The 17,406-nt window shown below is 24.0% G+C and overlaps 5 protein-coding genes across 5 annotated transcripts; 3 read left to right on the top strand and 2 right to left on the bottom strand.

Annotated features, from left to right (window-relative positions):
- Positions 1 to 654: 654 nt before the first annotated feature.
- PCHAS_1310700 (gamma-tubulin complex component, putative) lies at positions 655 to 5,853 on the top strand (the record flags this gene model as incomplete). The annotated part of the gene is made up of 1 exon (XM_016799121.1): positions 655 to 5,853. The coding sequence occupies one exon, from the start codon at positions 655 to 657 to the stop codon at positions 5,851 to 5,853; it is 5,199 nt and encodes a 1,732-aa protein (XP_016654458.1).
- A 1,223-nt stretch (positions 5,854 to 7,076) lies between these two features.
- PCHAS_1310600 (poly(A)-specific ribonuclease PARN, putative) lies at positions 7,077 to 9,359 on the top strand (the record flags this gene model as incomplete). Its single annotated transcript, XM_016799120.1, has 1 exon — positions 7,077 to 9,359. The coding sequence occupies one exon, from the start codon at positions 7,077 to 7,079 to the stop codon at positions 9,357 to 9,359; it is 2,283 nt and encodes a 760-aa protein (XP_016654457.1).
- A 1,140-nt stretch (positions 9,360 to 10,499) lies between these two features.
- PCHAS_1310500 (WD repeat-containing protein, putative) lies at positions 10,500 to 13,050 on the top strand (the record flags this gene model as incomplete). The annotated part of the gene is made up of 2 exons (XM_739830.2): positions 10,500 to 10,623; positions 10,835 to 13,050. The coding sequence occupies 2 exons, from the start codon at positions 10,500 to 10,502 to the stop codon at positions 13,048 to 13,050; spliced, it is 2,340 nt and encodes a 779-aa protein (XP_744923.2).
- Positions 13,051 to 13,443: 393 nt separating this feature from the next.
- On the bottom strand, positions 13,444 to 14,070 carry PCHAS_1310400 (U6 snRNA-associated Sm-like protein LSm5, putative; the record flags this gene model as incomplete). The annotated part of the gene is made up of 3 exons (XM_016799119.1): positions 13,444 to 13,608; positions 13,731 to 13,810; positions 14,010 to 14,070. 3 exons carry the CDS (start codon positions 14,068 to 14,070, stop codon positions 13,444 to 13,446), a joined length of 306 nt encoding a protein of 101 aa, XP_016654456.1.
- Positions 14,071 to 15,020: 950 nt separating this feature from the next.
- PCHAS_1310300 (heptatricopeptide repeat-containing protein, putative) lies at positions 15,021 to 16,989 on the bottom strand (the record flags this gene model as incomplete). Its single annotated transcript, XM_016799118.1, has 2 exons — positions 15,021 to 16,381; positions 16,611 to 16,989. 2 exons carry the CDS (start codon positions 16,987 to 16,989, stop codon positions 15,021 to 15,023), a joined length of 1,740 nt encoding a protein of 579 aa, XP_016654455.1.
- Between the last annotated feature and the right edge of the window lie 417 nt (positions 16,990 to 17,406).

Raw genomic sequence — 17,406 nt, 5'->3', positions numbered from 1 at the left:
GATTTATTTTTTATTTATACAAAAACCAATGAATAATAAAAAAAAATAATAAATGTGTTTTCTATATTAAGTTATTACTTAATTATTTTTTCTCTTGATAAGTTATGAGCGTTATGAAAAAATAATATATATGTATATATTATAATTAAGGCAGAAAGCCTTTTATATTTCCATGTGTAAAAATCTCTAATATTAATTACTATTTTTTTATTGTAAAAAACGGTGAAATTAATTATAAAATAAAATACCGTGGAATAGAATGAAATTATATGAAATAAAAAAAATAAAAAATACAAAAAAAAATAAAGAGAAAGTGAGAAGATCGGCATAGCCTTAAATGAGTCCAAGAAAAAAGGAAAAAGCATAGGAAAACTGAAAAAGAATAAAATAAAACGTATACTTTATTGAAAATAAACTTGAATTGTGCCTATAGATAATAAGGAAGTTTAGTTGTTTCCTTTAATTTTTTACTTTTAGGCATTTTAAATATTACATATATATACACGTATTTGTGAAAATATTTATACATTTACGTATTGATGAATTTTCGTATATATTAAGATATTTTAATAAATGAATAGAATCATTTATACTCCAAAGATATGTATATATTCGCGTTTTTATTATGTACACATTTTGTGAAAACACACGAAAATGATTCACGAAATAATCCTAAGCTTGATAGGGCAAACCGGAGATATAATAATTTTAGTGGACAAGCGAAGGAATAAAAGAGGAAATGAAAATAACATAAATATAGATGATTATTGTTTTGAAGTAAATAATAACATTCACATATTTTTGAGCTCAGAAATAAAGATAATTAATGAAATTGTTGAAATAGGTTACTATTTTTATATATTAAATATATTTTGTTTATTAGTCAAAAATAACACAGTTTATAAAAGCTTAACACATATACACAAATTTAACAAATTAAATAGTAATAAGAAAAAAAATATAATAAAAGAAAAAAACAATGACAAAACAAATAATATTGGGGATTGTAATGAAAATTCAAGTACAGAAGCTGCATCATCCCTAAGTCCTTCAGATAAATCATCCACAATTACTGAAGAATCCGAGGATACTGATAATTTGAGTAACTCTTATAAAAAACGAAAATATGAAAGAAATGATGAAATAGACAATTATTTTGGAGTTATTTTAAAAAATATAAAAAGTATAAATAATGTGCGCCCTTATGGGTATTATGCAAATGGTATAAGTAATGAGATAAACAAATTTATAAAGAGATATTTAAAAAAAATCAGTGAAATAGAAGAATATATAAATAATAATAAAAATACACCATTAACACAAATATTATCTATGTTAGAAAAAAAAAAAGAAGAAATAATTATAATAATAAATATAATAAAAAAGTTTTTAGAATTCCAAAGAAAAGAAGAGGCAAATGTATTAGAAGGGGAGAGTCGAAATAAGACAAAAGAAATTTTAGATTATTTGTATGAATGCTGTTTATGTGGAAATTCAAGAATTAAAAATGTTTATCATAAATATTTTAAAAATTTAGGAAAAATATTGTTACACCAAGTATCTTCATGGATACTTTATGGTCAATTATTAGATCCATATTATGAATTTTTTATTCAGAAAAGGCAATTCATTTATTCTGATGATAAAAAAATATTTTTAACACCAGAAGAATTATATGAAAACTTAACATTAACCAATGTCCAAAGTTTGAATTTCGAATGGAATTATTTATTTTTCCAATCTGTCTCAAATTTACCTGAATGCTGTATAGACAAAATAATTGGTAGAAAAATATTATTTATAGGAAAATCTATTCGTATATTAATTAGAAGCAATAAATGGAATACCAATGATATCTTAAAATTGTTTCCCATTACTAAGATATTATCAAAAGCTTTTGATCAAACGCTACAGGCAAATTATCCAAAAAAAAATAATTATTTGGGGGATGATTTTATGAGATATGAGGACAATATAGATAGCAATGAATATGAAAATAATAACAATGCCCATAATATGAATTATGGATATGACCAAAACGATATTAGCAATACATATAATGATAATAATTATAACTATAATAATTTGCCGAAGGGGTATGCTAGTTCCATTAGCCTTTCGTGCACGAGCAGTTCTGATAATTCATATGAATGTTCATCTGAATCAGGAAATGAAGCAACATGCTTATATTGCAAAGAGATATTTGATATTACTATTGAGAAGATTAGAAGCATAATAGCTTATAAATTATGGGAATATGTTGTTAAAGACATAAATTTAATTAAAATATTTGACTTATTTAAAGACATATATTTATTAAATAATGGCGATTTTTATGATTATTTTTTAGAAAAATCTTGGTTTATTATGCATAGTCCCCCCAATTATAAAAATGAATTGCTTCTAAAAATTATAGCTTGGAAAAATTCTACATTATCTGTGGAAGATTATTGTAAATCAAAATATGAAAATAAAAAAGACAAATTAATTTTAGAGAAATATGAAAATTTGTTGTTTTCAAGAAATAACAATATTGGTGGTGGTGATAGTAATAATCCATCCAGTTTTTTCAATAGCTCGAATTTCTATAATTTTGATGTAGATATTTCAGAAAATATAATATCTAAATATTTTTATCCTAGAATATCTTATAAAAAATTTTCATACGACTCGTTTGAAAGGGAAAAATATGGCAACCTGATATTAGGGGGTATGAGTTATATATATGATAATAAAATCGTTTTAAATGATTTTTACAAAGGTATACAAGAATTATATAAAAAAAAATATTATGACTATGATAGCATTTATAGTGTATGCATTAATAACTACAGACAACAAATTTTGAAAGGATTTAAGCATGGTTTTGATTTTTCTGTTAATTTTAATAATTTTTTTGATAATAAATTTATAAATATTGATAATGTTGAGGGAATAAACGGCAACCCGATTAATTCAAGTAAAATATCAAATGATGACAATTTCCTTGTAGGATGTTGTTTTTCATTAGTTATTCAATCAGTTAAAAATCCATTGCTTTATAAAACTGATATATTAAATGGTGATTCAGGATATTGGGGGTCTTTAGGAGATTGTTTAGCTGTTGAAATAAAAGTAAAATTTTATGAAGATAACAAAAATAAGACAATAAAAAGTGTAGGCGATATAAATAATCCAGTTTTAGGATATATAGAAGTAGAAGTGTCATTATATATAGGAGGAAAAGGTATTTCATCATTTGTGCATGACAGTAATAGTTACACAGTTGATTATACTAAAGAGTCTATTTTAAATAATAAAATTTTAGCGAATAATATAAATTTGAAAAGAAAAAATAAAAGCAATTATGAAGATATCCAACATGGTGAGGAAAACTATATGAAAAATCAAGATGGTGATAAATTTAAAGATGATGAAGATAATTTTAATATTGAAGATATGGATGATAATAATAATTATAAATCAAAATTTCATGTATTAAAAATTCAAACTAATAAACAGATATTTCATAATATAGACAAAAATAGTTTGACAAAGTTTCGTGTAAGAATAAATTGTATAAAGCATTCTTTTAGTGTTTATATACAAAAATTAGATGAATATAATTTACAAATGAATAATCCGAAAAATAAAATAAAGCCAATTATTCATATAAGGGCTTTAGACATGACTCAAGCCTTTACACTGGATATTGGAAATGGGTATATAGGTTTTTATACATGCCCGATATTATTTAAACATAAATTACTTAAAAAGAAAAGCAAAATAAAGCAGTGGCTCAAGCGTTTTTACAACAATACACTAAATGCAGATTCGCCTATTAATAATTATGGTAATACCAATAATGGGGACGATACTAATTTATTTAACCTATACAATGATAAGAATACAGAAACAATAACCAATGAGATTAAAAAAATAAACCAAATGATTTTATATAACAATAATAATGATGCTAAGCATGATAAAAATAACCTTGAGGAAATTGAACTATGTAGGCCGAGTTTGAACACTAAAATGAATAAATCGCAAAAAAAAAAGAAAGATAATTCTAAAGATTTATTTTTATTCAGTTGCTATGACTGTTCGGTAGAAATATATAAATGGTTTCATCAGTCTTATAAATCTCCTATTGAAATTCCTGAAATTGATGTAGATAATGAAACATTAATATTTTATGACAAAAATATAAACAAGAATATAAAAATCCACAGTGGTTTGAATTTGTGGAATAATATAGAAATTCATTTTAAATTAACATGGCCGATTGCTTTAATTATCAATACGAATACAATATATACTTATAATTCCATTTTCCAATTTTTATTTCTTTTAGGAAGAATATATTATAACTTAAAAATTTTGTGTTATCATAATAGGCGTTTATATAAATACTTAAATTATAAAAAAGGCTTTTTACTATTTTCATATTTGTTTTCTATTCGATATAAAATGCAATTTTTTATCTTTCATTTAATTAGATATTTACAAGAAGATATTATTAATTACGAATATAAATTAATGTCTACACAAATTCATAAATCCAAAGATTTTGAATATACAAAATCGATACATGATTTATACATTTCCCAAGTTGCCACAAAATGTTTTTTGCGTGTTCAAGATTTAACAACCCCTTTAATGGAGCTAATAGATGTATCCTTTAAATTTTGTTATTTTTTTCAATGTCTAATAGAAAACGAGTTATTTACTGATATTTTAAATTATGAAATGGATACCGAAATGAATAAGCAAAAAGATAATACAAAAAATGGAAAAAATTCTGATGAAAATGGTGATGATGACAAAGATAATGATTTGAAGCAAGTTGTTGAAAAATTGTTACAGTATAATGACACATTTAATCAAAAACTTGTTCGTGTTATAAATGAAATGATGAACTTAAGTTCGAACAGTAATCATTCGCATCTTGTTCATTTGCTGACAATATTAGATTTTAACAATTGCATAACAAAAATAAAAGAGTCAATAGAAGACAAAACAGAAATGAATAAAATTGCAAATACTAATGAAAATAAAAATGATGATAAAGAGATACAAAATGGTATTAATAATAAGCTTAACAAACGAGATGATATGAAGATAGGATATACCGATGTGGAAAATACAAACAATATTGATAATTATTATTTAAATAAGCATCAACCTTACAATAATAATATTTTAAAAAGTATGAACTTATCAATTAATAACATGCCTCAAAATTATGATGAAAAATGGAATATCCAGAAAAATGAAATAAGTTCATACTCTCAAAATAACATATTAAAACACGGAGAAAAATCAGGCTTAATAGAAAAAAATAACACACAAATCGAAACTCAAATTGGAAACAAATACCACTATGATTATTACAAGGGTGAAGGTGCTGATCCTCATAGCAATAGCATGACTAAAAATTACATACCTGGAGACGCACATAATGGTCAATATGATATCCATCATGGGGGTACATCCTATAACAATAGGAATTACAAAGATACTAGAATCAACAGCTATAATGCATTAATTGATAAATATTCAAATATATTAAGCGGCTATATTAATAAAGACAATAATGACAATCTCAGTAAAAACAATGATGAAAATAATAGTATTTACAATTCTAGTAAAAATTATAGGAATAATAATTTAAATATTTACAATTCAAATGTTAACCTAAGCCAAGACAATATCGATAATAATGTAGGATACAATTTGGCGTCTCATGGTGATACAAATATAAAAAATAATTTTAACGTTCAAAAATTAATAGATAATTATAATTACAATTATGATAGATCACATAATACCGATGACTTTGATAGAAATAATATGGGCCATCACAAATAGGATGTATAAAGCATATTAAATGATTCAAACTATGAAGCAACATCCGTAAAATTTATCAAAATGAAAAAAATAATGCAAATAAAACGATGAGATATAAAAGTAGAATGCAAAGGAATAAAGGTGTGCTTAAAATATATCCTTTGTTAATTTGTAAGCCCCAAAGAAAAAGGTATATAAGTACCCATATCATGATTGATACACCGTTTAAAGACAAATTGGTTGTATGATAATATATTATCATATATGAGCATATTTTTGTTTATTTATTTATGCAATTTCCACATTCCGTGATGTTCTATACACTAAATTGTAACACATATATAATATTTTTAAATTAAAAAATTGTGTGCATTCCATTTATGTACATGTACAGTGGCTTTTATACCACACCTTTTTTATATCTACATTTATGTCAATGTTATTTTTATCTTTTCCTATTGTCGACATTTTTATAATGTCGTTTTTGTAAAAGGGCCAAATATTAATTAAATAATTTTAATTATATATTTATATCTTTAAGGCATACAATTAACTGTAATATATGCATTTGCATAATTGAAGCTACTTTTTTTGTTTTGCTATACCGAATTATTTTTATTTCTAGTTTTTGCAATGATTTTTCTCATTAAAAAAAAACTCTTAATGTATTAAAAAAATATTTTGGTATATTATTTAAGAAAATAGTTTATTAGTATAAGAAAAAAGGGAATAATAATTAGAAAACGATTAAAAAGAATTGGTGATTGTTTATCTCTTATTTTTTGAGTATTTTATTTTTTCCCCAGTTTGATGTCGTATTTTGTGATTTAAAAAACAATGAGAAATAAAAATTTGCACAACCATATAAATATATAAAAAATATATAATTACCTACGTATATGCATATAAATATTTTACATGGAAAAATAATACTTTTTCCCATTACAATGTTTCAGAAATTGAAGTGATGCGAATAGAAAAACAAAAGACTCATAGTGTTTGAATAATTTTTCAAATGAAAATAATAATAAACTAATTGTTATGTTGTGACTTTATGTGTTTATATTAGCATGGACTCGGCAAATCAAGAGATGAACATAATGTGCTTTAGTTCGCTTTTCTTTAAAAAAAATAACATGTCAGAAAAAGATAAGTGTCAAATAAAGTAGAAAGGATAAAGAGATAGTAAATAAATATTTGTACAATATATATATTTATTTACATAGATATTTGTGCCTGGTATAATGCTAAGTGTTACGAATTATTTCTTTAAAAATGTTGTTTTAAAAGAGAAAACTCGCTTCATGAAATATAATATACTGAAAAGAGCCTACTCAAGAATAACAAGTGTAAATATAAACAATTGGAATAATATACATAAGGAAATACTAAGTAAGATTCAAGAAAGTGATTTTGTTTCTATTGATGTTGAGTATACAGGATTGCATTTAAAAGATGAGAGATACATATCCATTGATTCAAGTTATGAAGCTCATTGTTATGGCGCCAAATCTTTTTTCCCCTGTCAAATAGGAATAACTATTGCCAAGAAAAAGGAAATAACAACCCATGACAAATGTAATGAGATTAAAAATAATATGATAAAAAATAAAAACATACATAATATTAAAGTTTTTGAAAATAATGATAAAACTAACAATGTTTCCCCTATGAAAAATGAGCAAGAGTGGGACATATCACCATATTGCATATATATATTCCCAAAAGAAAATAAATATTTTAGTGTCTCTACTTCAACACTTATATTTTTAAAAGAAAATAATTTTGATTTTAATGAGTGGATATTCAATGGTGTAAGTTATTTAAGACCAAATGAAGAAGACGAAAAAAAAAAACATATTTTTGAAAAAATTGATGGATTAAAAAACTTACTTAATAAGTGTAACACAAAGAAGGATTACAATAAAGAAACTGAAGAAAATAAAATAGATATAAATAAAATTATTAACGAAATAGAAAATTATAAAGCTGTCGATGATGAAGATAAACAAGCAGTTATTGAAATTGTAAAAAAAATTGGTATATGGTTATCTAATGAAAATGAAACTCAATTTAACAATACCGCTAAGGATGAATTAAAAGATGCAAGCCTATCTAATTCATGCTACAAAGGTGTTGACTATAAAAATAGCATCTCTGAGACTTTTATAGCAAATGATAAAAATCTTGATAACAGCCATAAATCTGTGCATAATTCTACTGAAGGCGATGAAAAATATTCAGAAAATTCCAAAGATTTGAATTATGGTAATAATGTAGAATATGATAAATGCCCCTTATATATTGAAATAGAAAACCCATATCTCAGATTACTTGCACACACATTAATTACAAAATATTTTAACTCAATTTTTTGTATATCTGTTAAATTGAATGATAAGAAAAATTTAGCAATATATAAAACAGAAAAAGATTCTTATAATGAGCAAATAAAAGCATTGCAAATGGAGATAGAAAAAATAAATGAAACAATTGGTGTTAGATTATTATTTGATGAAATTATAAAAAGTAATAAAATACTAATTGGGCATAATTGTTTTTATGATATTTTGCATATATATCAAACATTTTATCATGAATTGCCAGATTCGATTCATGCTTTTAAAAGAAAATGGACAGAATTATTTCCATATACAATTGATACAAAATATATGAATGAAACAAATGAATATTTATATTCATTAAATGGGCCTGCAACATTAAAAGGGTTATGTGAGTATATGGCATCATTAATTTCTTCAAGTAAAGACTTTGATTTTTTTTTTAATTTTCTCAATGGGAATGTAATAGACCTTCAACAGTGTCTTATTCCCTTTGTAAAAGATGAAAAAAGTGCGGCAAATTTGTCTGGAGAAAATTATAATGAACGACAACCACATGGTGCCAAAAATGATAATAATGATGAGAATATAGGGGTAGAAGGGAAAGAAAATGACAAAAATCAGTTAGAAAATAATACTCCGTACAAAGACGATGAGAAATCTTATAAAGATACAAACACATTGAATGATAATGCAAATGCACTAAAGAGCGATGAACATAATGCAGGCTATGACAGTCTTTTAACATGCCTTCTTTTTATATTTCAATGCCATTATATTTTAAAAAAAAATAATTTATCCTGGAAAAACATTTATTTTACTAATACAAATATTGTAAATGAAAATAAAAAGCATTTTTTAGATATATTTTCAAATATGTGCAACAAAATAAAAATTGTTAAAACACAACCAAATGTTGTTTCGTTAACGAGTTCAGAAAATTATGAAATGGCAAGGCATTTCTATATGTATGATTATCCAAGTTATTTTAAAAAATGGGAAATAATGAAAATATGGTCACCTATTTGGATAACCTTGAGTAAGGTAGATGATCAATCATGCTGGGTCATAGCAAAAAGTGATGACGATGCAAAAAATATTAAAATGATTTATAAAATGTTGCAGAATCCTCAATTCAAGTTATGCACATATGAAGAATATTTGAATAAATTTAAATCTAAATAACTTAATATATGTGTGTTTATTTGTTTTTGTATGCACATTTATATATGTTTACGAATTGTGATTGCGTATATATGCATGCCTATAACAATTTTGCCTTAGGTATGTGTCAGCAAACACATATATGGATAAAATATAATATATTAACATTTTTTTTAATACTTATACGTTTTTTACACATTTTTATTTGTAAATCATAAAATTTTATCTGATACTTTTTAATAAAATGTACAAAATTCGATTTAATTATGTGTAACTTTCAGCATCATTAAAGTATTTATTTTTTCTCTTGTGAGAAATACAAATAAATTTAGCATATGTATATATATTAATGAAAAAAAACATCTTAAGATTAAAAATAAAGGGGTAATGAAATAAAGTACCTACATATAATGCATATGCATTTTAGATATACAAATAATCGAATCTCATTTTTTCAAAATATTTAAAAATACTGTTTTATATTTACTATTGTAGATACGGAAAAGTTACTTGTAATTTATTAGCTTGGCTTATGTTTTTTATTTATTTCTCATATACATATAGCTTTGTATTTTTTCTAATATTTTATTTCTTTAATTTTGAATTTATTCATTTTTTAAAAACTAAACGTAAAAATCAATATAAAAACACATGAATTTAATTGTTCTCTTATGATATATTTTAAACGGGGCATATCTGAATATAAAATGTAATACGAATGTAATTTTCTTTTATTTTTTGAACCATTAAATTATACAAAACACACCAAAAAGTTGGAATAAAAGTGAAATAAAACAGAAATTCAAGCTGGAAATAGATCGAGAACGGGAAGCCTGATAAGGAACACAACAAGAATAAATATATAAAGCACGCTAAAATAATAATACATTGAAAATTTTATTAGCATTTATAGTAGCATTATTTAATATAAAGCAATAACGGGACTGTGTAATGGGCGAGGTGAATCAGAAAACGAAAAAAACATCAGAAAAATCATTTAATATAAAAAGTTGATGTCAACTTTATACATATTTAGAAGCATCTAAGGAAAAAGGGAATTATTATATATAAAAATAAATTCCCCATCATAGTTTTCCACTATTTTTTGATATATATCATATAGCTATATATAGTTTTTTCTTCATTCAAATATGATGAAATATGAACGATAGAGACTCTAATCAGTTCAGGGATATAAGTAAAAAAATTCAAGGGAAATATATTCCAGTCATAAAATTTGGTGGAACAAATAAATATATAAATAATAATCACAAAAATAATTATGGTAATTATTAAAAAAATATGACACATTTTATGCAAGTAAAACTTAAATGTGGATATATGTGCATACCTAGTGTAAAAATATGGTTGTTTAAATTTTTATTATCTTTGTCTATTTTATATAGCATAAAGAATTATACATATTTTGGCACACTATAATATATACATATATATGCTAGACTGATTCTTTAAATTGTTATTTTTTTTGTATTCAGATGATACTAACAATATAAGCTTTACTGGAGACGATGCTAAGAGAAATCGTTTTGATATATTTTGTGATAACAACTATGGGATAAATAAAGTTTGTTTTTCACCCCAAGGGAAATATATAGCAGGGTGTGGGACCAATGGCATTATTTACTTATATGATTTATATGAAAATAAACTACTAACAAAACTATGTACAAGAATTGATAATATAAGAGACCTAACAATTAGCGACAATGAAAAGTATATTTATGCATGTGGTGACAATAAAATAATCGAGATATTCGATTTATATGAAAACCGAAAAGTTTGTAATGATAATATAGGGAAATGTGTTGATATATCAATACCTAATATAATTAAAAATGCAAAATGTGATGATACGTTGTTAAATACGAATAACAAGGGTATCCATAAAAATATAATAGAAAACATGTATACCCCATATAATAAAACTAAATACAAGGATCTTGGAAATAACAAAGCTGTATATGTTCCTATATATGATTATAATGATTTAATAAAATATGATATAAACATGATTGATATGAACTATGTTAAATTAAATAGAGTAAATGAAATAATTAATAAATCTACATTTATTATTAAAGAATCGCATGAATATAGTACCTCATGCGTAGCGATACCAAATGTAAGCAGTTTCTTAGTTTATTCGGGAGGTGGAGATGGAATATTAAAAATTTGGGATATAAGAATGAATTTGTTTGCATTGAATAAAAAACAATCCAATAAAAATGCATATGATACCATATTTTTAGATAACAAAAATCCATATGCTTCTATATGTTCTCATGAAGATGTGTTAACAAGTATTAGTTTTAATAACACAATTAATTATGAAGGATCATCAAAATTGGATAAAAAAAAAAAAAAGGCCAAATTGGAAAACAAAAATAGTAATTCATTAAATAATAGTAATATAGATGAAAATGCTGATACGGATGATGTGTGTAGTACCTCTTCCCTTTCGTCAAGCTGCTCATCTGCCTCTTACTCATCTCTTGCATTTGATTTGTGTAAAAATATGTTTAATAATATTCTTATGACTAGTGGATATGACGGATATGTTAGACTATATGATATTAATAATAATATTATTAAATCATTTTATGATGAAGAGAAAAGTATTACACATTGTATGTTCACCAATAATAATAAATATATAATTAGTACAAATAAATCACAGTATGCAAAGGTTTTTGATTTTTTATATATGAATAATAAAAAAAATGCTAAGAATATGATGAGCTATTTAAATAACTATGAATCGTACTATTTTAACAAGAAGAAAACTACCAATGATATAGCAGATCAAGATAAACCCCAACTTAATTATAGAAAGAAATCAGAAAATAATTTTGTTAAAGATGTACATAATGATAATGAGCTTCATCCATGTAGTATTGGAAATATATATGAGTATGACGATTTAAAAGATAGAATAGATATCATAAATGAGTTAAATAAGAAAATCAATGATCAAAAACAGGATTCCGAGAATAGTAAAAAAAATACAAATGAAAAGGAAACAGACACTGACTGCAGCGATTATTCGGATAGTGGATCAAGTGCTTTTGATGAAAATGCTGTGAGAACAAAAACATTTTATGAACATGTTAATAAGCAACTTGAACCTACATGGTCTATTTTTGTAGATAATTTGAAATACATGGATCTTATACCATATGAAGAAATGCATATAAGCTTAAAAGAAAACCATGATTATCTTAAAGCATATTATAGCGGTTCCAATGGAAAAAATAACGATACTACTATTGATAGTAGTATTAATAATGATAAATCGGTAATAAGACAAAGAGACCAATACATGATGAGTGAAAATGAACAAATATTATATAACAAATTAACAGATATTATATATAACAAATCAGATATTCCAAAATTTTATTCATGTATATCAGGAGATAAATGTATAATACCATCAATTGATACATATGCTCATGTATATGATATATACACGGGTCTGCATGTAAATACTATAAACAATCTCTATTTGCCAAACTATCATATCGATACATCTTATTATAATGTGAATGATTCTAATCATAGAATTCACCCCAAAAAGCAGATATCATTTTTAACAAGTGCACAAGCATATCCAAAAAATCATAATATTATTGCAACATCAAATGGATATCCAGATGGATCTATTGTCCTATGGGTATTCGCCCCATTTTAAATTGCTCATACAAAAAAATAAAAAATATGTGGTTGATAAAATAGGTATTACATTGGAATAAGAGTGCGTACATGATGGCGCACACAAATTTTATTAAACCTTTTTTTCTAAAACTGTTCTGTTAATTTTTTTTATTTATCAAGAATGGATATATTTTTAAACCGTTCCATATTTATAAATGATTTTATTTTTTTAAAACACTTTTTTTTTCTCGTAAAATATGCTACCAAAAAAACGATGTGCGTTAAGTTACATTTAAAGCAGGCACATGTATATGCGCATTGCTATAAAATTTAATATATTAAAGTTTTTAGTACTGCCAGATTATATATATAATTAAAGTTTAAAAAATAAAAGACATAAAAATGTATGACATGAAAAAATAAAGAATTATTAAACAATGCTTTCTTCTAATTTTTCTTCATAGTCATAATAATTGACAGGGGTACCTCCAGGAACCATAATTGTTATATTCAACCCATTTAATAATATTTTTTTAATCTTGTTTACCTTCTTAACATTATTTGTATATGTGTATTCAGTAACATCTTCTAATACCTACATTCAGGAAATGAAGCATTTATGTGTAATAAAATTATTATAAATATTACATGCACACATAATACTACCCCCACATTAAAAAGACGTGGGGTATTATTCATGGCTTTAGTTTGACTTACCATATTGACATATTCATCGAAGCCAACTAGCTTCCCAATTATTTCCTTGTCGCCTTTCATCATTATCCATATTTTACTACCTGAAATTGTTAAAATAATAGAAACATTTTAAAATAATTAATCTATTGTATATTTGTGCATTTATTTTTTTTAAAATCATCGAGTAAGCAAGCACATCAATTAATATATTTAAATATCCATAATCGAGTGGGTATTTACACATTTCGTGTTTTCGAAAATATATTAACATGAGTAGCATCATAGGATTAGCATACTAACCAATACATTTGTCCATCAAAGCAAGTGGTAAAAATGTCTCCGACCCGCTTATTGTCGCCATTTTTATTATAATAATAATATAACAAAAAAATGAATGTTTACACTGGTCTCTTGCAATTTTCCTTTGCAAATAGGCAATTTTGTTATAAAAAATTGTATAAAAGAGCCATATATTATCTATATGAAATTATAGAATTTAAGAGCGATATTGTCATAAATTTTTTCCTATATACATTTATATATAAACTTTTGTGATTAACTTAAAGCTCTTATTATAGGCTTGTTAATTATTTTGAAGAATTTGCATGTTGTTTTTTATTTTATTATATATATTTCATTTATTTTTAATATTGCTAAAATAATAATATATAATATTAAAAGCGTTATATTTTAAAATAGAAAAAAATAATAATAGTGGAAAAATTTGCAGAACAGTTATTTTTGTATAAAAGGCATTACGACCCATAAAATATACTGGTATACTTAAAAAGAGGAAAAATAAGATATACATACAATATAAATACCAAATAAAAAATAATTTTTTTTAAGGTAAAATAATAATAGCAATTAATTGAATTGGAAAATTGAGTTTATATAAGGGTTTACAAAAAACTAATGATAAAGAGAATAATAAAAGTGGATATACCATAGTTGGAAAAACAAAGAAATACAAAATAAAAAATGAGCATCCAGTATAAAGGAATGCATTTTATTATATACAAAATTCTTAAAGCAACAAATAAACAGGATAAACGTATAAATAAATATACGGATCGAATAATAGTAAAAATAAGTATACATAATTTAATTTAAAATGTATTATATAATAAGCATAATCAAACTCTAAAAAAATTACAAACAATATTCAAATGTGATATGACAATTATAGTCTGCATAAAAGTATATCATTATTGTAGATACTAAATGGTATCACAAAACAAATATAATGTATATACTTCAATATGCATTAACATATGCACACATATAAAAGCGCAAAAATATAGGTGCTGCTTAATTGTTATCAGAATTCATAATTTCCTTTGCAAACTGCTTAAGTGGCTTAGGCAGTTTTTGAAAATTGTTTTCTTGTTTCTCTATAAGAATTCTAATAAAATATTTTGCATATATCAAATTTATAGTGGTCATTTTGGCCCTTTTCTTTTTCAATACATCTAGTGACTTATGATAAACATCATAATTTGTGCAGTTAAGTTGTAAAGAGCAAAAGGGAACTTGTGTTAATACATGTAATGAACATCTTTCGATATTTTCTAAGTATTTTTTTATTAGCAAATCAATGACTTCATTTTCTAATTCCTCAGATATATTATATGAGTCATAAGAACTTCCTTTAGTTGATTCATTTTTCATTTGTTCTGTTTTATGAGATAGAATTGCTTTTTTTTCATCATTGTTATTTTCACTTTCCCTTACATGATTAAGCTCGTGATTTTGTAAATTGTTTTCCAATTTTGTAGAGTTGTTATGTACATTTGAATATTGTTTAATTGTGTTATCATTATTATTATCATTGTTGTGTTGGGGCATGGTGTTTTGAAGAGGAGCAGAATCATTTGAAAAATGTTTTCTTCGTCTTAGGGCATCTAATACTTGAGCTATTGACATCATATCCATTAAATGTATAATTTTTTTCGTTTTTACAAGGGCAAAAAAATAAAAATGATCGTCTTTAACTTTTAGTTTCGATAAAGACCACATAATATTACTGAATTCCCTTTGAGGGATTGTATCAATTATTTGAATGATTTTATTTTTTAAACGATTTAAAAAATCTGTGTTTTTATTATAATTAAATTTTGCCATATAATGAACAGCGTTTGCAATATTTACGTACGATAACTGATTAACAAAATTATCATTGTTCATATATTTAATAATATATTTCAAAATATTAATATTTATATTACACTTTGCAAATGTGTTTAATAATAAAGTTAAATGATGAGGTTCCACGTCTTGTTCCTTTAACTTTTTATAATATTTTTTTGTGAACATTTTGAAAAGTTCATAATCATTAATATTTAATTTACTTATCATATTTAAAATCAAAATTGAATTTATTACACTTAAATTGTTATGAATATTTTCATCATTTTTTATTTTATTTAATATTAATAATATTATTTCATTATAATTTCCTGATTTGAAAATCGGATTTTTTAAATTTGTGTCATCTCTTTTTTCATCAAGAAATATGTTTGTTGATTTCATTATATGTTCTTCTTGTAGCATAGTAAAGGAACTTAAAATAATTGTTAAATCTAAGGCATTATAATTGTCTATATTTTTCACAAAATAATCTTTAATTATATCAATGTTTTTGTAATCTCTTAATTGGCATCGAACTAAGTCTAAGAATGGGAAAAAATAAGATGCGATAAATATAGCTTTAAAAATTCAGATGTAGAAATATTTTTATCATTGTGCTTTAAAATAAGCTAAAAAGCATTTCCAACGATAGTAGCAATGGAAAAGCACAAAAACCCAAATAATATGATAACAAATAAAATGCATACACACATATTTGTGCTTCCACGCGATGGTGTTTTTTTTTCGTTTTTTTTCAATTGTTTTTCTTACTGTTGAACACATTCACAGTTATGGATAGAGGAATTGCATTTAACCTTTTAACTATGTAATTAAAAATTGATGTATTAAAATTATTGTCATTAATTTGAGATTTATTATATAGCCTGAGGATTCTATTAATTTGATCAAATGAATACCTGTGCACATTGTTTTTAAAAACGTCATAACTACATTTTAATATTTGATCATCTTTACAGTTATTTTGGTTGTATTTTTCTATAATTTTAAGAATATCTTCATTTTCAAATTTATGTACATTTTTTATAATTAGCGGTTTTATGTTTTCCTGAATTGCATTTGACAATTTTTTATCACCATCATATTTTATTTTTTTAATGTCTATGATAGCATTTTTCAAAAGTTTTTTCATTTTTTGATATTATAAATGGTTGTATATTGTCTAAAACTTTTCTTTTGGTGGATTTATTAATTTCTTTTTATCTCTGAAGAACCCATGAACTTATATTGTATATGTTTTTAAAATGCTATATTTTTTACTATTAGTACAGAGCAATATATATATTATTAAAATATATGTACATATATTTTTTCCCATCTACAATAATACATTTTTAAGGTTTAAATATTGGAAAAAACAAATATAAAAACATATTCTTTGTTTTTCTGAATTTAATTTTAACATTGTAATGTTAATTATTTATATATTCACTTTTTTAGCATAAATATATATGCATATGCAATTTTTTTAATTTCATGACTTTATACGTGTAGATCAAGAGAAAAGTGAAGATTATTTTTAATTAATTATAGCGCGTTGTTGAAATTT

The sequence above is a fragment of the Plasmodium chabaudi genome (assembly GCF_900002335.3).
Source record: "Plasmodium chabaudi chabaudi strain AS genome assembly, chromosome: 13".
NCBI lineage: Eukaryota > Apicomplexa > Aconoidasida > Haemosporida > Plasmodiidae > Plasmodium > Plasmodium chabaudi.
The sequence above is the reverse complement of the archived record's forward strand: the minus strand, read 5'-3'. Positions and strand labels throughout refer to the sequence as shown.